The following is a 27,774-nucleotide window of genomic DNA, read 5'->3' on the forward strand; positions in this document are numbered from 1 at the left end:
AAATTATGTAAGTGTCAAATATAAGGCCTCATGCACACTGGACTTTTTTACAGCGGCTGTTTTTGGCATCAGGCGTTTTTTTTCTGCAGCCAGTAAACTCCCCAGCATGTTATCCTATGTGTCCATGCACACATAGGCTGTTATCAGCAGTTTTTGGAAGGGGCGTTTTCTGGCTGGAAAAAAAATAAATAAAAAATCTAATGGGTTTTGAGAGGATTTTATTCAGCTGTAAAAAGGCTCTAACTCTGATAAAAGCTTAAAAATGCAAAAAAAGGCTAAAAACTGTTTCTATTTGGCGTTTATCAGTGTCTTTGAGTCATAAGCTACTGCTGAAAAATGCTAAAAAAACGCTGAAAAACGCTACTGCAAAAAGGGCTGAAAACCTTCTACAGCTTTCTACTGACATTTTGATAACATCCACTGTGCATGAGGCTTAGGTGCCAAATAAATAACATGCTCGTTTTTTCAGTGCCAGTATATAGTATAGTAGTGTACAGTATATAGGGAGGTTTAAAATTACCCTGAAATTCAGCTTTACCTTTTTTTTTTGGGATTGGATTAAAAAAATATTATAGTAATAACAACAATAATAATAATAATATAAAAACAAAAAACATGGATTTCATCACACACCACAAAAAAAAAAAAAAATGTACATACACAAATGAAAAGCTTGATCAGATAACATTAGGCCCCTTTCACACATACGGTCCGTTTGTCCGTTTTTCATCCATCTGTTGACGGATTAAAAAAAACGGACATCAATGCATTCCTATGGAAAAACGTATGACAATGGATGATCATCTGTTTACATCCGTTTTCATCCACTTCTGTCAATATCCGTTTTTTTGAACGGATGAATGCCCTATTTTTCTTTTTTAAAAAAAAAAAAAAAAAAACTATCTAACGAAAAACGGATGTAAACTGACAAACCGTCCGTTTTTCATCCGTTTTTGCATTGGTAGTGGAAGTAAAAAAAAACGGACCAAAAACGGACAAAAAACTGAAGAATACCTAATCTATTTTGACGTGATTGAACCAATGAAATGTATGTGTGAAAGGGGCCTAAGACCTTTCCAGACACTGGGGTTGATTTACTAAAGACTTTGCAAGTGCAGTTGCACTCATTTTCCCCAGAGCCTAGTGAACGTGGTGAAGCTTCACTTTGTAAAGAATACCCAATCAGGTGCAAGGAAAATTAAAAATAATATCATTGCTTGCACATAATTGGATGATGGAAATCAGCTGAGCTTCACAACATTCACTAAGCTCTAGGGAAAATGAGTGCAGCCTTTAGTAAATCCACCCCATTCTCTCTGACCAGCTCACTTATTCCCATTATATCCGATGGAGGACATTCACCACACATGATGAAGAAAAAAAACAAAAATTGGTTACAATTTCTACAGCTCTTTTTAAGTTTCAAAGAATCAAAATGGGTCATATGAGTATATTTTTGAATTGCTCCCTTGCAGCGTTCCCTCCCGCTAATGTTCTTACTACATGATGACAATGCTGAGGAGAAAGAAAAAAAAAAAAAGTTAATGAAGGAACCTGGCAGGGGCTGCACAGAGCCCCCATTGTCTGCTCCTTGTAGAACATAATCATTCAACGTCAATGTTCCATGAGGTGAATTACACCACTTCCTGGACAATAAATTTCAGCCTGTTTATTTGAAACTCAGGGTTTGTCTGAGCCGTGGACTGATAAATGGGGTCTGCCAAGGTGAGGGACCAGCACAACAAGGGCCAGCACTGTTTCTATGGCTTGTTTCTTTTTAACAGATTTCGAAAAAAAAAAAACTCGGGTCTCTAAAACCCTCCTTCGGTTCTGCTCCTGTTGGCAGGCCGACCGCCAGGCATTTCCCAATTATGAGACTGAAGGAAAACATTGCCATCAACATGCAGATTTACTAACAGGTATGTGTGTAATGCGTAAATGCCGTGCAGATGCACAATCTGCATTGGTGGGATTTATTATTAGTTTGTGACCACGCTATAGTAAAATATGTGCTGGATTCACTTACTAATACTGTGTGCTCCAGAGTCAGATTATACTCCAGCTATGCCGAGACCTGACAAAAATAAAAATGTGCTTTTCTCTCATTTATTTAGGGTCTAAACGCTATTAGTATTTTATGTGCAAAACAAACTGGAAGAAGCCCCACGTGTGCACACAGTTATCATGATATGCTTTTAGCTTGCCACTGGCGCATTCCAATCCTTACCAGGGTGGTCACATTGTTTTCCGCTCATTTAAAAGAAAACATGGTGTCCACTTTCAGAAGTGCGCTTTACAGAAATCAGTCATAACATCTACATTATCTAATGTTAACTGCACACAGCAAACAAGGACCACATGTGTGCAGTGCACATTAATGAACAATTGGTTAGATCTAGATTCAGAGATTGTGAACATTCGATCACAAACACGGACAAGTTAATCAACTGCACTCTTAAGCTGTATCAAGCAAAGAGGCCTCTGAGATCAGCTTTTTGCAAAACATTATTGTTCTGCATAGTTAAACCTCACCCAGAACCTACTGACGCATTTCACCTGGAAAGAGCTGCATTCTAGCCAACAAGCCCCATCCAGCCTGCACCCACACCCACTGGCATACTCTGCAAGCTTGGAAGCAGTTCCTAGTTCCCGCTTTCCTGCTCTTGTTGATTTTATTTAAGCTAGGTATACACTAGTACAGTGATGGCAGACCTTGGCACCCCAGATGTTGTGGAACTGCATTTCCCATGATGCTCATGAACTCTACAGTGTAGTTGAGCATCATGGGAAATGTAGTTCCAAAACATCTGGGCTGCCAAGGCTCGCTATCACTGCACTAGTAGATCAAATGAAAAATCGTACAAAGATTCCAAAACGTGCAGTAAAAAAAGAATAGGAGGTGCAGGAGCTTCTTTAGTGTGTTTGTCATGTGTAGGGAAGCCCGTTCAAATAAAAAGCTGAAAAAAAAGCGGTGCCGGCACCGGTGAGGGACTTTGCAGGAGTCAGACACTTGCAGCAGCAGCAGTAGGTATTGAGAACCTTAGTTACACTTTAAGGCTCCATGTACACGGGACGCTGGAAACGGCCGTTTAGGAGCAGTTGGGCGTTTGTTTTAGAAGCCCCTGAACCCATCTACATTTTATCTTATCTGTCCATGTACACCAGGTCGTTTGCGGTCAGTTGCGTTCAGGGACTTTTTCTAGAACGCAATTATTTGCGTTCGAACGTGTGTTTCCCGGCGTTTCAAACGCAAAAACGCGACCGAACGCGACCAAACGCGATGACCCGCGTTTGGCGTTCGCGTTTTTCCATTTTAAAGGGGAATAATTTTTTTGACCTCTAGGAACGGTTCTAAACGCAAACGCCTGCTAAACGCCCGCTAAACGCGGGTACAAACGCGACCGAACGGACATTTCAAACGTCCTAAAAATTCCAGCATTCAAAGGGGCTTTTAACAACGTCCCGTGAACATGGACCCTAACTCTGCATTTTCTAATGACATGAAAGACCCACAATGCAAATGTGATGAACGCTGTCTAAGCTGTAGAGAGCAGACAATCTTCTTTAAGGCAAGGAGGAAAACTTTTTTTTAACCCAAAAAACTAGTCATTTCACAAAGCTGACATGTACCCTGCTGAGTTACAGGAAACTTGAATTCTAATCCTAGGTCCGCCAACATTTTGTAATACAAGCTATAAAATAAGGTGGTACAAGTATAGGCAAGGTAAGTAGACCCCGGCCCTGGGGATACTTGATAAACAGTATATTTAGTACAGAAAAATAAGTAAGGCTGTAAAAGTTTCTGAAAAGCCAAAGCAACTCCCACTTCACTTCTTAGGCCAGCCATACACAAAGCGAATTTCTTTCTGCAACCTACGGGAAGCCGTCTCCGCTGGGAGAAGACCGTGATTATCACTAGCGGCTATAGCAGCAAGAGAATCCGGCAGGCTGGTTGTACCCAAATTAATTAATCAATTTGGTACATTCAACCTGTCCATACAGGGTTTGAATCTCGGTCTGTTCCTGCTGAGCCAGCTGAGATTTGAACCATGTATGGCCTGCCTTATTCTATAGAACCCACTACTCATCTTACAAGACATATGGGGCCTCAAATGTGTTCCCTGATCTCTCCATGGGGCCAAATATAATATTTATTAAATGTAATGCTACAGAGAAATGTCATAGACTGAAGACTTACTAGAGGAAGTGGTGAGAGAGTGTTTTACAGGAGTGGTTGGAGACTGAAGTTATACCGAAGGAGACAGACTGTGGATATGTTACTTGAAACGGCTAGAGAACATTGCTATTAAAAGCCCTTTACAAATCAGTCCTTGCACCACTGACTGCTGGGGCCTTTAGGCCAGACTTCAAACATCAAAGGTCTGCATGTGGCCCCCAGGCCACAGGTTGGGAACCAGGACACAAGAGTCAGGACTGGCACACAGCAACTTTTGAAGCTTTAGAGGGAGTGCTGTGATTTGTGGTTCCTCCAGAACTCTTAAAAAACACAGGTGAAAGCAGCCAAGCAAGAAGTAACAAATGAGGTCTTACCTGGATTTGTTGCTGCAATAGGTTGATTTTATGCTGTTGCTGCAAAAGTTGTTGCTGTTGTCTGGCAATCTGGGGAGAGATTTGGATTCAGATTATATCTGAGTGGGCACTTTTAAGAGACACAAATGCACAACACAGGGAAAAGAGAGAAGGCAAAGAGCAAGAGGCCCTTCTGTCTCCACTCATTTTCTTTAGAAGTTAGTTACAGAAGCTAAACCTCTGACAGTGTTCTGTTTCAGGTCCTAGAAGATGATGGTGATGCTTACCCAGGATACAAAGTTTAGGCAGAAGTTAGGAGGTGGGGGGAGGGCCCTTATAAAAAAAAATAATTGCTGTCTCATAAAAGGAGAGATTCTCTCTCCACTGGTTGCTCAGTGAAACAAAATAACTCGATGGAAATGGCCCTGAAAGCTGTAATCACATCCCAAAATCAGTATATAAATTTTTGCCCATGTGAAAATTAAATTGAGTTTATTTCTTGGATGGAGACTGGTGGGCTTCTTATATCTGGGTACTCCAGGAGTAAGATTTCACTGCCATTATTTTTGGCTTTGTTTCTTTCCCCCCCCCCCCCCCCGGGGTGCTCCCACTACATCTGCTGCAGAGCCCTCCTAATGGCCACAGCAGGGGTGCAAATATTTCTGGGTGGAGTAAACCTATAATGCGTGACACATGCAGCTTTGGAACTTTGGAGACAACTGTAAACAGAACCCGCTGCTAAAGGGATGGTGCACATCAAGCTACTACCATTCTGGTCACAGCTCCTGGAATACTGATTGTACCTCCCTGCACAGTAGGTGTCTTATTGCAAATCAGGACATAGTGCTGGCATCCAGGGACAAGCGGCCATCAATCGATCGCCAGGTCTCACCTGTTCTTGCTGCTGTTTGGCCAGCTCCATCTGCTGGCGCTGTTTCTCCATTTGCGAGGCGGCCAGTTTCTTCTGCTCATCGTGGGCTGCCAGCAGCTGTTCTCGAAGACTGGTCAGCTGATTGATCATCGCCATCAACTGCCGCTCCTTCTCAGCCAGGCTCTCAGGGGTCCCTATGGGGGAAGAGAGGAGAGTTAAAGAGACTGTCCTCAAATACTCAGTGTCCCTGTCCCTCATGTGGAATTACACACAGACTTTGACTAGTTCAAACTTAGATAGAAAAGTTCTGCATTGAATGAAACTGGAATACAACCACCACTGCTATTACCACCACTACTACTAATACTATTACTACTACCAGTACTACCACCACTGCTAATACCACTATTCCCACCACTACTAATACTATTACTACTACCACCACTGCCAATACCACTATTCCCACCACTACTACTAATACTATTACTACTACCACTACTACCACCACTGCTAATACCACTATTCCCACCACTACTACTAATACTATTACTACTACCACTACTACCACCACTGCTAATACCACTATTATCACCACTACTACTAATACTATTACTACTACCAGTACTACCACCACTGCTAATACCACTATTCCCACCACTACTACCAGTACTACCACCACTGCTAATACCACTATTCCCACCACTACTACTAATACTATTACTACTACCAGTACTACCACCACTGCTAATACCACTATTCCCACCACTACTACTAATACTATTACTACTACCACCACTGCTAATACCACTATTATCACCACTACTACTAATACTATTACTACTACCAGTACTACCACCACTGCTAATACCACTATTCCCACCACTACTACCAGTACTACCACCACTGCTAATACCACTATTCCCACCACTACTACTAATACTATTACTACTACCAGTACTACCACCACTGCTAATACCACTATTCCCACCACTACTACTAATACTATTACTACTACCACTACTACCACCACTGCTAATACCACTATTCCCACCACTACTACTAATACTATTACTACTACCACTACTACCACCACTGCTAATACCACTATTATCACCACTACTACTAATACTATTACTACTACCAGTACTACCACCACTGCTAATACCACTATTCCCACCACTACTACTAATACTATTACTACTACCAGTACTACCACCACTGCTAATACCACTATTCCCACCACTACTACTAATACTATTACTACTACCACTACTACCACCACTGCTAATACCACTATTCCCACCACTACTACTAATACTATTACTACTACCACTACTACCACCACTGCTAATACCACTATTATCACCACTACTACTAATACTATTACTACTACCAGTACTACCACCACTGCTAATACCACTATTCCCACCACTACTACCAGTACTACCACCACTGCTAATACCACTATTCCCACCACTACTACTAATACTATTACTACTACCAGTACTACCACCACTGCTAATACCACTATTCCCACCACTACTACTAATACTATTACTACTACCACTACTACCACCACTGCTAATACCACTATTATCACCACTACTACTAATACTATTACTACTACCAGTACTACCACCACTGCTAATACCACTATTCCCACCACTACTACCAGTACTACCACCACTGCTAATACCACTATTCCCACCACTACTACTAATACTATTACTACTACCAGTACTACCACCACTGCTAATACCACTATTCCCACCACTACTACTAATACTATTACTACTACCACTACTACCACCACTGCTAATACCACTATTCCCACCACTACTACTAATACTATTACTACTACCACTACTACCACCACTGCTAATACCACTATTATCACCACTACTACTAATACTATTACTACTACCAGTACTACCACCACTGCTAATACCACTATTCCCACCACTACTACTAATACTATTACTACTACCAGTACTACCACCACTGCTAATACCACTATTCCCACCACTACTACTAATACTATTACTACTACCAGTACTACCACCACTGCTAATACCACTATTCCCACCACTACTACTAATACTATTACTACTACCACCACTGCTAATACCACTATTCCCACCACTACTACTAAAACTATTACTACTACCAGTACTACCACCACTGCTAATACCACTATTCCCACCACTACTACTAAAACTATTACTACTACCAGTACTACCACCACTGCTAATACCACTACTACTAATACTATTACTACTACCAGTACTACCACCACTGCTAATACCACTATTCCCACCACTACTACTAAAACTATTACTACTACCAGTACTACCACCACTGCTAATACCACTATTATCACCACTACTACTAATACTATTACTACTACCAGTACTACCACCACTGCTAATACCACTATTCCCACCACTACTACTAATACTATTACTACTACCAGTACTACCACCACTGCTAATACCACTATTCCCACCACTACTACTAATACTATTACTACTACCACCACTGCTAATACCACTATTCCCACCACTACTACTAAAACTATTACTACTACCAGTACTACCACCACTGCTAATACCACTATTCCCACCACTACTACTAAAACTATTACTACTACCAGTACTACCACCACTGCTAATACCACTACTACTAATACTATTACTACTACCAGTACTACCACCACTGCTAATACCACTATTCCCACCACTACTACTAAAACTATTACTACTACCAGTACTACCACCACTGCTAATACCACTATTATCACCACTACTACTAATACTATTACTACTACCAGTACTACCACCACTGCTAATACCACTATTCCCACCACTACTACTAATACTATTACTACTACCAGTACTACCACCACTGCTAATACCACTATTCCCACCACTACTACTAATACTATTACTACTACCACCACTGCTAATACCACTATTCCCACCACTACTACTAAAACTATTACTACTACCAGTACTACCACCACTGCTAATACCACTATTCCCACCACTACTACTAAAACTATTACTACTACCAGTACTACCACCACTGCTAATACCACTACTACTAATACTATTACTACTACCAGTACTACCACCACTGCTAATACCACTATTCCCACCACTACTACTAAAACTATTACTACTACCAGTACTACCACCACTGCTAATACCACTATTATCACCACTACTACTAATACTATTACTACTACCAGTACTACCACCACTGCTAATACCACTATTCCCACCACTACTACTAATACTATTACTACTACCAGTACTACCACCACTGCTAATACCACTATTCCCACCACTACTACTAATACTATTACTACTACCACCACTGCTAATACCACTATTCCCACCACTACTACTAAAACTATTACTACTACCAGTACTACCACCACTGCTAATACCACTATTCCCACCACTACTACTAAAACTATTACTACTACCAGTACTACCACCACTGCTAATACCACTACTACTAATACTATTACTACTACCAGTACTACCACCACTGCTAATACCACTATTCCCACCACTACTACTAAAACTATTACTACTACCAGTACTACCACCACTGCTAATACCACTATTATCACCACTACTACTAATACTATTACTACTACCAGTACTACCACCACTGCTAATACCACTATTCCCACCACTACTACTAATACTATTACTACTACCACCACTGCTAATACCACTATTATCACCACTACTACTAATACTATTACTACTACCAGTACATGTTTGTTACTTTTAAACAAACAAAAAAACTAGACTTTAGTATCATGAAGTTAATTTATTTTCTCTATAGTGCACAGCTTCATGGAAGATAATATATGGTTGGCTGGAATATTGCCCATCCCCAGTGTTTACGATGTGTTATGATACTAAGTGACAACTCAATACACAATATATCCTATAAACTTCTACATGTTTACTTCCTTCATTCATCATGCTTTATATCTGCAATTGTTCATTTGTGTTTTTAACCCTAAAAGCACAAACAACTTAGAACTCTGGTTGGAAAGAAACAATGCTCAAAACTTGTAAAACATTCATTTTTCACAGTCTCTCACCACTAGGGGTCAGCACTCAACTGAGGACGATTTATTTTATTACGGAGCAGGCAGACAAAATTATATATATATATATATATATATATATATATATATAGCACACACACAATATTATATATATATATATATATATATTATATATATATATATATATATATACACACACACACACACACACACACACACACACATACATACATATACACACACACATAAATACACATATACACTAGCTATTTACATATACAGAAACACACACCTGTGTATATGCATGAGAAATAAAATAGGAACTATATTACAAAAATATTACAAGACAACAAGATTATATTTTTCTCCATTTGAAAAAAAAAAAATAAAAAGTATTCCCCACACGCACTTTATAATAATTTGCATTATTCTAAACTAGCGGAATAATCTACAATTGGGGTTTTCCATTAAGGATTAACATAGAAGACACATTTTTTATTTTTTCAGACAAATTGTTTTGTTGTGTTTACGTTTAAGTGACAAGAACCTTCAGTGACACGGGTGACGTTTGTTACAGGTCTTTAGTGCCAATAACAGGCTGGATGTATGAAAAGTCACTTTTTCCACCCTACTCCCAGACACCCTCTGCTCTGTCTGCCATACAAGAAATTCCTACTTTCTACACTAACACAGTCAAAGTACAACAGCGGGATTCCTTACTCAAAGCAGAAAAAGAAGGAAATTTGTCACTGAAAATGTCTTGTTGTCTACAAATGGATTAAACAGATTTCTACGGCTGCATTTAGTCATTAGGAAAAATAAAGCAAAAAAATCTATTTTTTTTTTCACTTTCATAAACATTTTCCCACATTACAAAAACAATCAACTTTGGCTTCTGAGCGGCTTCACAATTTCCACCCAGGCAAGTTCAGAGTTATGACACAAAAGAACCAGTTTTGGAAGAGCAACAACATATCTGAGCAAAGCAACCAAACTGCTGTCTATCTCAGGGAGATCACACCATTGTGGGAGGGGCAGAGACACAAACTACTGCAGGGGAATCTCATCATTGTGGGAGGGGCAGAGACAAACTACTGCAGGGAAATCTCATCATTGTGGGAGGGGCAGAGACACAAACGACTGCAGGGAAATCTCAGCATTGTGGGAGGGGCAGAGATACAAACTACTGCAGGGAAATCTCAGCATTGTGGGAGGGGCAGAGACACAAACTACTGCAGGGAAATCTCACCATTGTGGGAGGGGCAGAGACACAAACTACTGCAGGGGAATCTCATCATTGTGGGAGGGGCAGAGACAAACTACTGCAGGGAAATCTCATCATTGTGGGAGGGGCAGAGACACAAACGACTGCAGGGAAATCTCAGCATTGTGGGAGGGGCAGAGATACAAACTACTGCAGGGAAATCTCAGCATTGTGGGAGGGGCAGAGACACAAACTACTGCAGGGGAATCTCATCATTGTGGGAGGGGCAGAGACACAAACTACTGCAGGGGAATCTCATCATTGTGGGAGGGGCAGAGACACAAACTACTGCAGGGGAATCTCATCATTGTGGGAGGGGCAGAGATACAAACTACTGCAGGGAAATCTCAGCATTGTGGGAGGGGCAGAGACACAAACTACTGCAGGGAAATCTCATCATTGTGGGAGGGGCAGAGACACAAACTACTGCAGGGGAATCTCATCATTGTGGGAGGGGCAGAGACACAAACTACTGCAGGGAAATCTCATCATTGTGGGAGGGGCAGACACAAACTACTACAGGGAAATCTCACCATTGTGGGAGGGGCAGAGACAAACTACTGCAGAGAAATCTCAGCATTGTGGGAGGGGCAGAGACACAAACTACTGCAGGGAAATCTCAGCATTGTGGGAGGGGCAGAGACACAAACTACTGCAGGGAAATCTCAGCACTGTAGGAGGGGCAGAGAAACAAAGTATTAGCAGAAAATCACTACTGTTGTCAAGAAAACAACCTTTTTTCTTTATTTAACCAAGGTGTGTTTATAAATAAAATTCAAAAATATTTTCAATTACCGAAACATAAAAAAAAAAAAAACTTCACAGATACCTGAAACAAAACAAACACAAATCATTTCCATTTTTTTCAGCACTCCCCCCTGTAAAAATTCCCTTTGTTTTTTCTTAGTGAAGCCCAAACACTGCGAAAGTGGCAATATTCTCATTTAGGGTCAGTTCACACTGCATCAAAAGTCGCATCAAAGTAGTGCAGGCACCTTTCAAAGTCGCTGCAACTTTAAGTCGCATAGATTGGAACGGGTGCCATTAAAATCAATGGGTTTGTGACCAAAGTTGCATGACAAGTCGCACTAGAGCCTTAGAGTCAGTTCACACCACATGCAGTCCAGTACGTTCGATTCTAAATAAAATATGCATAGATAGTAAGTTATATGGTTTTTAAAGGCATAGTTCACACCAGTGCGGTCAGTTCCAGAAATAAAAAATAGAACATGTTGCATTTTTCTGCACTGAGCTGTACTGGAATGCGGTAAAACACATAAAAATCGCACTGGAACACACATGTCCCTATTTAAGGTGAAGAAAAAGATGCACCGGAACACTTTAAAAATGCGCATGCGGAAAAGCATCCAGACTGCACTTCTACGGTGTGAACTGGCCTAATATGGAATTAAACCCTCTCAATCAACTTTAACAATTTTTTATGCTGTTTGCATTAGTAAATAGGAAGGTATAATATATTATGGGCTCTTTCACACGGCCGCTCCGTGTGTCCGCAAATCATCCTATTTTTTTGCGGATGATTTGCGGACATAATGTGAGTCTATGGCATTGCGGATGTCAGCGGAATACCATCCGCTGACATCCGATTTCCTTCCTTTCAGTTCTGTTCCGTTTTTTGGAACGGAACAGAACCCTATTTTTCCTCTGTTCAAAAAACGGAAAGGAAGGAAAATCGGATGTCAGCGGTGTCATCCGCTGACATCCGCAATCCCCATAGACTTACATTATGTCCGCATATCATCCGCAAACGGATGGGATTATATGCGGACTTACGGAGCGGATGACACAAATATCCGCTCCGTGAAAAAAAAAAAAAAAAAAAAAGGTCCCGCAGCGGAGCTTTCACACGGAGCGGCCGTCTGAAAGAGCCTTTACTTGTTTAAAACTTTTTTTTATATTTCTTCAGTTGCCTCCTGGTTTCTGGCCTAAGCTAAAATGATGCCATGCGTCCTAGGAGTCTTCATTATTATTTTTTGTTTTCCTTTCATCTGGAGGAGAGGAGGGGGGCTTTTTCAGCCAAGGACATCCCTCCTGCCTGCATGCCTGAGCTAAGGGCAGATTGATTCCAGGAAGTAAATGCTACAAGACTCATTTGCCCTTACTTAAGATGACCACTGCTAGAAATGTTAGGGGGGGGATACTATTCATGCTTTATTTTGTTGAGAAATCACATTGGAGAAATGGATGAGTTTGCTTTGGATATTAAACATAAATAAAATAGGGTTTTCAGTTTGTGGTGGTGCACAGATACAGTTCAGTTCCACTTTAATATTCAATTGAAAATATAGTTTCCAAGAAATAAAAAAAATAAGAAAATGCCTCGTCTTTGGAATGAGACAAGTCTGACATTAAAGTATTTCAGTATCTAAACATAACTGTGAAAACAGGATGGTGATGGGACTTCAGACGAATGCTGCAGTGACTGATCACCCGCATAATGAACAGAGGTACTACTATTCAAACCGAACATGAAAACAAAAATACATTTTAAAAAGTTTATTTCATTCCATTGCGGTCCGTCTACAGCCCTGCTACTGTTTTCATTCAGTGTTAACCACCAAAGACGGAGGCGAGCTCCCCGCAGATGAAGTACAGACCTGTTGATCAGAATAACTTTTATGGGATATCCAATATACAGAGCTTTTATAGGATCTTTTTGGCTACATTTACAGCTCAAAAAAGAATTCACTTTGTTCAATGTGCAACTCCGACCGACCACTTTTACCGTATGCAATCACATGCTCCAGAACTGTCTAGGGATGGACAACAAAACATTAAGGTCAGCTTGGCAGCAATGTAGACACCAAGTATATTTTTCATGCAAATTTAATTTCAAAATTAAATGAGTTTTTTCCAGTTTGGAGCAGTGAGTCCCGTCCTTAGTACTGCAGCATCCCCCAAAATGTTGACAGTCAAAACAGCAGACTGAGGTTGTAAACCCCTCTTAATGACTTTTGCCTATAGTGTTATAAACGTTTATTAAAAGTATATTCAAGTACAAAAAAGGACTTTTGCCTATAGGAAAGCCTATGATAAGGCTTACCTATAGGTGCTATAAATATCTCCTATACTTGCACAGTTTAGGAGATATTTACATTGCATGCAGCCAATGATGTCATCAGCGCATGCGCTCTGAAAGAACGGTCACCCATGCTGTTCCTTCAGAGCCCTGTGCCATGAACACCAGCTCCCGCGTGCATGCGTGGGGGTGATGTCATCGTGCTTCCGGCCAATCAGATGGCCGGAGGACGCGAACCAGTTAGAAGGACGGCCGAACATGTCTGCTGTGTTATCGGAGAGCGGGCACCACTGCAGGGGCTTCGTTATAAGGTAAGTATTTCATAATGAGCTAGTATGCGATGCATACTACCTCATTATGCCTTTGTCTTTCAGGTTTTTCTTTTTTTTTTCTTGAGGTTTACAACCTCTTTAGAAGTTCCATCATTATATTAGCTAGTCAAACTTTAGTCTTTTTAAATATTATTTATATATATATATATATATATATATATATATATATATATATATATATATATATATATATATATATATATATATATATATATATACTATTTTTTTTATATATATATATATATATATATATATATACACACACACTATTATTTATCATATTATTTATCAATAAAATAATCCCTGATGATCCTGCCATGAAGGCACTTCTTGTTATTGGGTGATGACATTATGTCCCTGTCTGTCAATGATACGCTTACATTGTCACCCTGTCACATGCTCCCCTGGTGGAGGCCACACGAGGCTGTGCCCAGACATGGTCCACCATTATTACCATCCAGAAAGCTGTTCCAATGCAATGATGTGAAGCAATAGCTGGACCTATGAATGTGAAGTGGTAGAATAGCCGAAAATTCCCTTCCAATAATCGATGCGTGTGTACGAGGCATTAGTCATTTATGTGAATTGAGTATTCAGCCACTGAATCCAGAATATCCTGACCTGTGTTCTTGTTCATAGAAGCTATGCCAGGGTAAGACGACACCAACCAGAGCCCTAGCAGCTTTAAAGCGGTTACAAATGACAGCAGCTTTATATCCATTTGGTTCCATTCATTTTAATTCCATTCAGTAATTTTAGGAACAGGTAGGTATCCACCAGGCCAGAGTTCTTCTTTAATCACATCTTTCTGGGCTCTTACTTGTCAGCGGGGCCCATGAGCGGCCAGGAAAAGTTTACATGTTGGGACTTCAGGGGAGTCGGCGATGTGTGTTTTGCGCGGCGCATTTGACGGTTAAACCTTTTACGCGGCGATGCGGTCAGCGGCCCGGTGTTTATTGCTTAAAAGCCTGTGTGAATAATTACAGCCCATTGTGTGTAATTGTGTTAAAATGGAAAAAATGTGCCCAGGAGATAAAGAGGGACACGGCGGACGGTGAGATATATTGAATTGAGATTTCTTGGAATACATTGACCGATTGACTCCGGCTCCTCTAATTATGGGGCAGTTTTTTCCTCGCTCACGTTCGGCGTGCAAGGGTCAAACACATTAATGTAACTCAGACCGTGGACCCAGCGCCCGCGCCATATTAACGTTGTACAAATATTGAAATGTATAAAATGAATCCTGAAATTAGTCCGCCACGTTAAATACATTATTAGTCGCCGCTCCGTAACTTTGGAATAATTCAAGCGAGGACAGGGAAACAGCAGCCATGTTTGCTCGTATGAAGTGGAATCCTAACTAGATGACGTTTAGACTGCTCTGGACACTGCGTATCAGAAACAACTGCTATGCTTTAATCTGATATAAAATTATAAATTATAATAGAATATAATTTTCTATCCTTTTTCTCAATGCTGCTGATCTCCTGCAGCTTCATTGCAGCCATTTCCTGTATACATGCACTTTAGTGATGGCTGCACTGCACTTCTGAGACCACATATAGTTCAAGCCACAAATTCTATTACTCCTCAAATCACAAAGTACTTTTTTAAAACCAGGCAAGTAAAAAGAAAGAGCAAGCAAGGTTACTCAGACCTATCCTATAACAATCTGATGCGGCTCCCCCTTGAAGCATTTTAGCCACAATATGGGCTTAGTCTTAGCTTGTAGTCCTACTCCTATGACTAAGCCATATTGTGGGTGAAACGCGTCAGTGCAGAGCAATGTTGAACAGGTGAAGGAATACGTGACCCTGCTTGTTCTTAAGTTTGCTTGCCTGGTGTCAATAAGGTATACTGCAGTTGAAAGGGGAGGTAGGCAGATCCTAAAACGCAGTCACTGCATGGAATCCACGCGGAGCAGTGCCACTTATGAGTATTCATTGGCATTTCTCACAGTGGATGGCATAATGGGGACAAGAGTGTACCATGCCTGTATAACATGCGGAAACGCTGATCGTCTTCCCTAGAAGCCCATGTGACGGGACAACTCGAGAGCAAACATTTACTAAAAAAACAGGGACAGAGCATTATCAACCCAATACATGGACTGTAGTGCCTAAATGAAGGACTGAAAGGACTGAAAGGGCTGAAAGAAAACTGAAATTTACTTTTGAAAATTACATCAACATGTTAAAGCTTGTATGAGATTTTACGGATTTGGTTTAGAACTACTTTTAACATATTCAATTTTAAAAATATATCCACATAAATCTATAAAAAAAAAAAAATATTTTATATATATATATATAAATAAATACCCTATTCAACTAACGTCTGTCCAATGCCGCTACAAAGGTGCCAATACCTGTGACACTGCTAGCATTGGCGGGATTATTATTCACATTCTCAAAAACACCGATCCAGCCCCAAAAACTTACTTCATTCATCCTACAAATGTATGTTACTCCATTTCTATTCCATTATCTTAGGACCAGTAACATTATCCTCTATAATCTGCATATTAACCCCACGAGAAACATATGTTTAAATTCAAGGGACGATCCCTCGCTGAAAGGATTAACATTCCCATAATCCATCACTGGCCTCCATAACTCGCTTTTCCATCATCCTTCAGCAAATTCAATTTCTGTCTGTGTCGATTAAAATGACAATTGCCACTATCGCTGGGTGAAGCCTTGATAATGAGGGTGGAGAGACCGATCATATGGATGCACAGAGGAATCACTTATGCCCTTTAAGGATGGGCACGGGATATTTGGAAGTGCAATTGTGCTACAGCAATTCCTGATCATTCACTGCACACAGGGAACAACAAATCTCAATCGTTGCACACAGGGAACAAGGAATCTTAATCGTTGCACACAGGGAATAACTAATATCAGTCGCTGTATACAGGGAACAACGAATTTCAATCGCTGTACACAGGGAAGCAGGAATCTCAATCGTTGCACACAGGGAACAAGGAATCTCAATCGTAGCACACAGGGAACAAGGAATCTCAATCGTAGCACACAGGGAACAAGGAATCTCAATCGTTGCACACAGGGAACAAGGAATCTCAATCGTTGCACACAGGGAACAAGGAATCTCAATCGTTGCACACAGGGAATAACTAATAACTGTAGCTGTACTTAGGGAACAAGGAATCTCAATTGTTGCACACAGGGAACAAGGAATCTCAATCGTTGCACACAGGGAACAAGGAATCTCAATTGTTGCACACAGGGAACAAGGAATCTCAATCGTTGCACACAGGGAACAAGGAATCTCAATTGTTGCACACAGGGAACAAGGAATCTCAATCGTTGCACACAGGGAACAAGGAATCTCAACCATTGCACACAGCGAATAACTAATAACTGTAGCTGTACTTAGGGAACAAGGAATCTCAATTGTTGCACACAGGGAACAAGGAATCTCAATTGTTGCACACAGGGAACAAGAAATCTCAACCGTTGCACACAGGGAACAAGGAATCTCAATCGTTGAACACAGGGAATAACTAATAACTGTAGCTGTACACAGGGAACAAGGAATCTCAATCGTTGCGCACAGGGAATAACTAATATCAGTCGCTGTATACAGGGAACAAGGAATCTCAATCGTTGCGCACAGGGAATAACTAATATCAGTCGCTGTATACAGGGAACAAGGAATCTCAATAGTTGCACACAGGGAATAACTAATAATCGCTGTACACAGGGAACAACGAATCTCAATCGTTGCACACAGGGAATAACTAATATCAGTCGCTGTATAAAAGGAACAAGGAATCTCAATCGTTGCACACAGGGAATAACTAATAATAGTCGCTGTATACAGGGAACAACGAATCTCAATCGTTGCACACAGGGAACAACGAATCTCAATCGTTGCACACAGGAAGCAACGAATCTCAATCGTTGCACACAGGGAATAATATCAGATGCTGTACAAAGGGAACAAGGAATCTCAATCGTTGCACACAGGGAATAATAGTCGCTGTATACATGGAACAACAAATCTCAATTGCTTCACATAGGGAACAATGAATCACAAACACTACATACAGGGAACAATGAATCTCAAGAGTTACACATAAGGAACAAGGAATTTCAATAGCAGGGAATAACTAATAACTGTAGCTGTACACAGGGAACAAGGAATCTCAATCGTTGCGCACAGGGAATAACTAATATCAGTCGCTGTATACAGGGAACAAGGAATCTCAATAGTTGCACACAGGGAATAACTAATAATCGCTGTATAAAGGGAACAACGAATCTCAATCATTGCACACAGGGAATAATATCAGACGCTGTACACAAGGAACAAGGAATCTCAATCGTTGCACACAGGGAATAACTAATAATAGTCGCTGTATACAGGGAACAACGAATCTCAATCGTTGCACACAGGGAACAACGAATCTCAATCGTTGCACACAGGAAGCAACGAATCTCAATCGTTGCACACAGGGAATAATATCAGATGCTGTACAAAGGGAACAAGGAATCTCAATCGTTGCACACAGGGAATAATAGTCGCTGTATACATGGAACAACAAATCTCAATTGCTTCACATAGGGAACAATGAATCACAAACACTACATACAGGGAACAATGAATCTCAAGAGTTACACATAAGGAACAAGGAATTTCAATAGCTACATATAGGGAACATCAAAATCACAAACACTACACAGGAAACAACAAGTCTGAATCGCTGCACATACTGTAGGGAACAACTATTCTCAATAGAGGAGAAGGAATCTCAATCACTACACATAGGGAACAGGGGATCTCAATTGCTACACATCGAGAACAACAAACCTTAATAGGGAACAATAAGGCCCCTTTCACACTTGTGCGACTTGTCTGCAAACTGGGGCTGCAAAGTTGTACCCCACGATTTCCAATGAGTTCCATTCATATCTGTGCGAATTCAAGTCGCAGCAACTTCAAAGTAGTCCCTACACTACTTTGGTCCGACTTTGATGCGACTTGAGGGCCATAGACCTCAACATTACACAGGCATTGCTTCAAGTCACACGACTTTTAGGGCGTACAAGTGTGAAAGGGGCATAAATCTCAACTGCTACACATCGGGAACAACATATCTGAATCGCTGCACATAGCGAAAAACAAATCTCGATAGGGGACAAGGAATCGTATTATTTATTGCACATAGGGAGCAAGGAATCTCAATTGCTACACATAGGGAACTACAAATCTCAATAGGGGGACAAGGAATCTCAATGGCTACACATAGGGAGCAAGGAATCTCGGAATCTCAATCACTGCCCATAGGGAACAATTAATCACAAAAACAATACATAGTGAACAGCAAATTCCAAACACGACAGTTAAGGAACAATGAATCTCATACGTAACACATAGGTAACAATAAATCTCAATCATGACATTTAGGGAACAACTAATCTTAATTGCTATGCATAGCACAACTTCAATTTGCCTACTAAGCCAAGTAAAAAAAAACATGTCATAAAAGAGGCTGAAAACACTTTGGTGTTTCTTTTTCTTTCTCTTTATTTCCACAAGCACAACTTCAAGCCCATTTTTGAACTTCAGCAAGTTAGCAGGGGATGATAAACAGTGATGGCGGGCAGTTTGGTTTAGAAGTAGATTTAGCCATTTCTTTGTGACTGTATTGGCTAAATATAGGTTTTGCACTCTGTAGAGTTCCTCTTTAAAAAGGTAGCATCCTATTTACAATATTTATGGCAGCGCCAGAGGATGAGCGGCCGCGTACAGCGCACTTCTCACGCATGGCAGAATCGATGGATCATAAATAACACTGATAAGCAGAGGAAAGCAGGTAATCAATACGTGTGATTAATATCAAAGTCTGTCAGGAGATTCCGAGGCTGCAAATCCCGACAGTCCACAGCAACTGAGATTAATACCTAAAATAATGTCTTGAAGAAGATCTGTGTGTGCAATGGGTTCTGATGCCATCAGTTCTCCAACCATGTGACCAGCACAGAACCACCAACAAACTAGCAAGTCAGGAGAGGGGTACACAGTGGCAGACCATTGCTAGAAATGATGTTTGCCTATTCCAGTGTCTTTAAGGGCTCATACACACTGCACCTCAAAGAAGCGGCTCCTACAAGCTTTTAAGCGGTCATTTTTTTCTGCCTGGAAACTCCCCTCCATGCCAGCCAATGTTTCCATGCACACTATGGCTTTTTTAGGAGTTTATAGGCATATGCTCTTACAGGCAGAAAAAATCCCCCGCCAAGAGGAGCTTCTAGGCAGACGACTAAGTGCCCAAAAACGTGTGAAAAGGCACAAATAAGCTCAATGAAAAACGAGCTGTGGGGAGGGTGTGTGAAAAAAAAACGCTTATGCTCAAAAAGTCAAAGAAGCTCAATAAAAATGTGCAAAAGAGCACAAAAAAGCACAAGCTTCTTCAAGCTTTTAGGCAGAGAAATAAAAGCTCAAATGCCTGTAAAAGCAGCTTTTTTTTGAGCTGCAATGTGTATGAGCCCTGATACTTTCTAAATCAGTGACCCAAAAAGATTCTGATCAGGAGAGTCGGGGAGAAGTTGCAGGTTATGCTCTGCATGCTTGTTCCAGGTTAGCGATTCAAACTATCAAAGTCAGAGCCAGGCAAGCAGTATTTTCAGACGTAGAAGTTAGCAATGACAAATTCATCTTTCTCTCGGGAAGGGTTTGTAGTAAGGCTCCATTCACACATGTGTGACTTGCCATGTGACTTTGGACACAAGTTGCATGAAAAGTCACAGCCTGCGTATTTCAATGAAAGCGGTACAAATTTATACAACTTAAAAAAGGTTCCTGCACTTTTGAATGCCATAAACTGCAATGTAAACTCTCAAAAGCCAAATAAAGATGCATCTTAACGTTAGGAGTCAAAGTCATCAGCCAAAGTCGCATCAAAGTGGCACCCATTCAAAGTCACAATGGAAATTACATGACTTTCGAGTTGCACGAGTGTAAATGGAGCCCTAATGTTGTAATAATAATTAGAACCATTGTCACATTATCTACAGTATCTCACAAAAGTGAGTACACCCCTCACATTTTTGTAAATATTTTGATATATCTTTTTATGTGACAACACTGAAGAAATGGCACTTTGCTACAATGTAAAGTAGTGAGTGTACAGCTTGTATAAGGCCCCGTTCACATCGGGGCGACGCTGCTCGCACCGCGACCTCGGAGCGGCCGCCACGGACTTCATAACATTGAAGTCTATGGCGGTCGCCTCAAAGAAGCTCCGGACCCTTTTTCTAAGTCGGAGCGACTTGTGTCGCTCCTATTAGAACGGGTCCGCAGCTTCCCTATGGGAGGCGACCTACGGCGACCTGTGAGGCGACCAGGTCGCCTCAGTGTGAACCGGGGCTTACAGTGTATATTTGCTGTCCCTCAAAATAACTCAACACACAGCCATTAATGTCCAAACCACTGGCAACAAAAGTGAGTACACCCCTACGTGAAAACGTCCAAATTGGGCCCAATTAGCCATTTTCCCTCCCTGATGTCATGTGACTCGTTAGTGTTACAAGGTCTCAGGTGTGAATGGGGAGCAGGTGTGTTAAATTTTGTGTTATCGCTCTCTCGCATACTGGTCACTGGAAGTTCAACATGGCACCTCATGGCAAAGAACTCTCTGAGGATCTGAAAAAAAAGAATTGTTGCTCTACATAAAGATGGCCTAGGCTATAAGAAGATTGCCAAGTCCCTGAAACTGAGATGCAGCATGGTGGCCACACCATACAGCGGTTTAACAGGACAGGTTCCACTCAGAAAAGGCCTGGCCATGGTCGACCAAAGAAGTTGAGTGCACATGCTCAGCCTCATATCCAGATGTTGTCTTTGGGAAATAGACGTATAAGTGCTGCCAGCATTGCTGCAGAGGTTGAAGAGGTTGAAGGGGTGTAGGGTCAGCCTGTCAGTGCTTAGACCATACGCCGCACACTGCATCAAATTGGTCTGCATGGCTGTTATCCCAGATGGAAGCCTCTTCTAAAGATGATGCACAAGAAAGCCAACACACAGTTTGCTGAAGACAAGCAGACTAAGGACATGGATTACTGGAACCATGTCCTGTGGTCTGATGAGACCAAGATAAACTTATTTGGTTCAGATGGTGTCAAGCCTGTGTGGTGGCAACCAGGTGAGGAGTACAAAGACAAATGTGTCTTGCCTACAGTCAAGCATGGTGGTGGGAGTGTCATGGTCTGGGGCTGCATGAGTGCTGCTGTCACTGGGGAGCTACAGTTCATTGAGGGAACCATGAATGCCAACATGTACTGTGACATACTGAAGCAGAGCATTATCCCCTCCCTTCGGAGACTGGGCCACAGGGCAGTATTCCAACATAACAACCCCACTGCCTTGCTAAAGAAGCTGAGGGTAAAGGTGATGGACTGGTCAAGCATGTTTCCAGACCTAAACCCTATTGAGCATCTGTGGGGCATCCTCAAATGAAAGGTGGAAGAGCGTAAGGTCTCTAACATCTACCAGCTCTGTGATGTCGTCATGGAGGAGTGAAAGAGGACTCCAGTGGCAACCTGTGAAGCTCTGGTGAACTCCATGCCCAAGAGGGTTAAGGCAGTGCTGGAAAATAATGATGGGCACAATTTGGAAATTTTCACTTAGGGGTTTACTCACTTTTGTTGCCAGCGGTTTAGACATTAATGGCTGTGTGTTGAGTTATTTTGAAGGGACAGCAAATTTACACTGTTATACAAACTGTACACTCACTACTTTACAATGTAGCAAAGTGTCATTTCGTCAGTTTTGTCACATGAAAAGATATAATAAAATATTTACAAAAATGTGAGGGGTGTACTCACTTTTGTGAGATACTGTATATATGCTACACATGAACAGACAGATAGTAATCAAAATACCAACAATTTACAAAGCCAGTATGCCTGAGCTACATCACCAACCTCTTCTCAAAATATCACCCTCTTTTTGCTACTCCCAAAACCCCCTGCTCTCTAGACCCCTTGTTACCTCCAGGACTTCTCCGGGGCCTCCCCCATCCTCTAGCTCTCCCTACCCCAATCTGTCCAGCTGCATTCTACTCAATTCCTGCCAACTCATCTCTTCAGGGAAGCCTAACCCACCACTACCTACGAGTTGAACTTTTACTTTCGCCATAAATTCATCCCTCCACAGGTACTCCCTTTGAGATTTAGGCTCTTAAGAGCAGAATCCCCTTGCTATAGAAACTACTGCTGCTAGACAGATAGATTGTATCTGCCAAGTTAATCGATTTGAACAGAGAACTTTTAATACAACGTGGATTCATGCTTTTTTCCCATCAGTCTCTTTATAGGACAATGTGGTGGCTGGGTAGGGGAGATGAGGCAGTGAATTGGGCAGACTCGTCCAATGAACGCACAGTGCACAGTGCATCCCCTACAGAGCAATATCTTGTTGCATCGGTCTGCTGACACAGGTGACAGTAATCCAGGGACACGGCAGGCGTGAACCAGCCGAGCACTCGCCGGAGCTGCTGAATTGTTTGCCTAACTGGAAACAGCTGCCGTGCGGATTCAACGTTCACCAAACGAGGTCACGGAAGGCCGGCGAGCTGCGTCGGTGACGAACAATTATGTTTTAAAACGCCATGGCCGGTAGGTGTAGCCTCGCCCTCTGGGATTTGCACGTCGAGCAAGCCAAATTCAGTAAGCGCCCGAGCACGCCGACAGCGGCGAGAGTCACAAAGGCGTCCTGTGTGTGTTTCTCGTGAATAAATCGGCTCGCTGTGCCGCAGACGATGACGCTTTTATTTCACAAATTAAGAGTTTCTGGCTTTCTGCAATCACAGAGAATTTCTATTGTCTGGGGGATTAATTATATACGATGCAGCCGGGCGTAACACGCAAAATGTATTAATTCAGCGGGCTCTGCAAATGTTTACTTCCACAACTATTAAACTCTCCAAACAAAAAACATTTCTAAAATCTCTCACACGTTCTCCCTTCGGAGCTGAGCAAAAACAGCGTGATTTCACCCTCAGATATTCACTTTTTAAAAAGTCCGAAACTTATCCCAGAGACCGACACTCCCAATGCTGCTACACAGCTGCCAACATTTCCACAACAGTTACTCTTTATGCTAGTGTTAGGTACAGGTCAGTTTTTGGGGACCACAAGAGTAGCCCCTGTACCCTTCAAAACCCAGACAGGGCCAAACCACCCAAAATTGATGTTTTATATGGAGTTCTACTTAAAGAGTATAGCCCCGTACACACGTAGCAATTGTCGGCCGTAAATATTCAGCCGGCGAACGATCGGCCGATTGTCGGCTTGTTAGTATGATGCTTCCGACAACCGACAGCACAGCAGGTGTATAGTCCCGAGAACTCAGTGCAGGGATACTGGGAGCTTCAGTCTGGGGAACTCTGTGTGAGGATAGTGGGAGATCCTTGTAATGGGCACAGCAGGTATAAAGTCTGGGGAGGTCAGTGCAGAGATGGTGGGAACCCCTTATAATGGGCATAGCAGGTGTACAGTCCTGGGAACTCTGTGCAGAGATGGTGGGAACCCCTTATAATGGGCATAGTAAGTGTACAGTCTGGGGAACTCTGTGCAGGGATAGTGGGAGATCCTTATAATGGGCACAGCAGGTATGCAGACCTTGGAACTTAGGGATAGAGGGGTCCATGCATAACGAGTAATGCATTTGTGTAATACTTCCAGGTATTTATTACCTCTCCCAGGGATCAGAGTTCTCCCCCTTACATTGCATTCATCTGCTTTTTCCCTTCAGAAGGAAAGAGCCATCTTTTTTCAGCCATCATCAAGGGTCAACATCTACTTTCAGGTCTGAGATGCCAGACTAAGAGATTACATAATCACGTAAATGCTGGTGATTATACTGTTATTGGCTCTGTTCACAAATGTCTGACACAGATCAGCCCCCTGACACAGCCTCTCAAAGTGACAATGTTGCAGTCTCATTACTGGGGGGAAGAGGTGACGGAGGAAATGCTTTCACTTGCAGCAAACTGATAACATCATCTCAGGATAGGCAGTCACTGACTGGAAATTAAGAACAGCTTTTAATGAGAATGTGAAAAATAATAATGTTGCTGTATATGGTGACAATTAATTCATGCAGACCTGTAATGTTACTGGCAGGTCCTCAGAGAAAGACGCAAACAGCTGAAGGTGACACTCTTCCACTATTAAGTACAGATGTGTGACTGATATGAATGAGCCATTGTAGGTGGGTGGAGGTGTCACAGTCAGCACAGTTGTCACCCCAGCAGGGGGTTGAACACCCTTGCACTAGTGAGCTGTAGTGTAAACCAGCAGCGCACACTCACACTTGCGGGAGGCGAGGGAAGAACTTTTCTTACACAGGCTCCTCAGCATTGTTCCTGCTCACCCAGATCTGACAAGGCCTTGGTGCGCCAAGCCGAGCGGAATAAATCGCAGGAAGGCTAATTTGTCTGGAAGGGCCAACAACTTCACAAATGCAGAACGAGTTAATCTATTTATCGCCAATTAGATGACGGACTAATCCCCTTAATAAAACCCCCGCCCAGGTGAAATCACAGCCATCCGATACCATTTACTTCTTCATTAACTAAAAATAAATGCCGGGTCATTTCCTGTCTGTCCGCGCACCTAAATGCAGCACATTCTGTAACATCTGCATCCAACCACTGACACGATTGGACTGAGAAGACAAGACACAGACAAAAATTCTGTTGAATATAAAACACAAACTTGCATAGTAATGGGTGATGTGCGTTTGCTGATTATTTTCTGATTAGGAGATGCAGAGGGAAAGTTGTAATACATAAATACACAGCAGCAGAGTGGACATTACTAATTGCTGATGTGGGAGGGTTTACAGCTGGATGAATGCAACTGCAGTGTGTGTAATGGCTAGTCTGCAACACTGGTAGGATTTATAGTGTATTCTGCACACTTGTCTAGCAATGCTGTGGGTCCTGGGCTCAGTTCTACGTTTTTACTTTAAGGCTTCATGTACACGGGATGTTTGAAAACCTCTCCTGAACGCTGGAACTTGACAGCTAGTAACCAACGGTTAAAACGTTAGTTGTGCCACATTTAGGGATATTTCCGTTTAAAAGCGGTTTTACATTGTAAAATGGTCAGAAATGTATCCCCATTGAAAACGCCTATAAACTAAACGCTTGTAAACACGAGTTACTGCGTTTAGATGCGGTTACAAGCATTTGGCGTTTCAAATGCCAATAAATTTCTGTCTGAATGCATTTTTTTTGCTTTAAACTCCACTGCCTCTAAACGACTTTAAGGCTCCATTCACACCTGGGCATTTTTGAGCGTTTTTCAGCTCCAAAAACACACAAAAAAAAAAACAAACGTTCAAAACGCCCACAAAGTAAAACCCCATTCATTTAAATGGCCCCTGTTCACATCTGAGCGTTTTTACACCTGAAGCAAAACGCCTGTAGCTGAAAAAAGTACATGAGCTTCTTTTTGGGCTGATTACCAGCGTTTTTGATAGATGTCAATGCCTACCTCCAAAAACGCCTGAAAAAAATGCCGTAAAATCGCGGTAAAAAAAAATCGCACGAAAACGCTACGCTCAAGTGTGAATGCAGACTAAATGTCTCAGTGTACATGGACAGATAGGATAATATAGAGGAGAGTTCAGGGGCTGCTGAAAAAAACGCCCAACTGCTCCTAAACGTCCGTTTATCAGCAGCAGTGTACAACGTGAGGCCTTATAATCCAACAGTAGCAGGATATAGGTCTCCTATACAAACTATGTGACTGTGTGAAGAAGAAAAGGGGGGGGGGGTATTAGAGTATAAGCTCCTCTGGTGCAAAAACAGATATGACTGGCTCAGTGTTCTCTGTACAGTAGTGCGAAATATGTCTGAGGACACTGAGGAGTATGTCAGAGCTATAAAAATAATAATAGTAGTGTGCGACTCTGGGAAAGACAAGAATGTAAGCCTCTCTGGTGCAGTGACTGATGAGTCTCAGTGTTCTCTGTACAGCACTGCAGAATATGTCAGAGCTATATTATTATTATTTCAGGTATTTATATAGCGCTGTCAATTTACGCAGTGCTTTACATATACATTGCACATTCACATCAATCCCTGCCCTCAAGGAGCGTATATCAAATAAATAAGAGGCTATGGATGTTTACAGTGTAAGCTCCTCTAACACAGACAATGCCTGCTCTATATGCCCTGAAAAGTTTGTTACTGCGATATAAAATATTATAAAAATGTTTGATCAATATCCACTAATAAATTAAATATCAGTTTTGGGTGATATGACCAGTTCCGCCATCTATCTTACACCCATTACACACCTCTAGTGTACGGGGCAGCCCCTGCATCGGCACACTCCACACTGGCTGCTGTCAGTTCTCTAAACTTTAAATGTGTTTTTCCGGAAATTCTCAACTTCTCCTGAGTGAAATGGAATTACTGGAGTAAAAATGGTGTTTTCGAGTCACTCACAAGAAGAGGGGCGTACGTGCCAAGGCAAACAGGCAGGCGAGAATACCTGGCTATGTGCAGGCCTCGCACAGAATGTCTTTGTTAGCAGTGTCGGACAGCTGAGTGTACACAGGCCGTGTTGTCTCACTAAATACAGCTGTGCAGCAGCTGAA

The 27,774-nt window shown here is 41.8% G+C and overlaps 1 protein-coding gene across 7 annotated transcripts in view; it reads right to left on the minus strand.

Annotated features, from left to right (window-relative positions):
• The window catches only part of SOX5 (SRY-box transcription factor 5), a 326,784-nt gene that overhangs the window by 131,801 nt on the left and 167,209 nt on the right, over nucleotides 1-27,774 (minus strand). For all 7 annotated transcript variants that reach the window (XM_082256133.1, XM_082256136.1, XM_082256134.1 and 4 more), the window contains 2 exons: nucleotides 5,423-5,595; nucleotides 4,552-4,620 (listed from right to left, as the gene is read on the minus strand). In XM_082256133.1, the coding sequence (XP_082112259.1) occupies nucleotides 4,552-4,620; nucleotides 5,423-5,595 (242 nt within the window). The remainder of the gene's footprint in view (nucleotides 1-4,551; nucleotides 4,621-5,422; nucleotides 5,596-27,774) is intronic.

The sequence above is a fragment of the Pelophylax lessonae genome (assembly GCF_965119305.1).
Source record: "Pelophylax lessonae genome assembly, chromosome: 4".
Taxonomy (NCBI): Eukaryota; Metazoa; Chordata; class Amphibia; order Anura; family Ranidae; genus Pelophylax; species Pelophylax lessonae.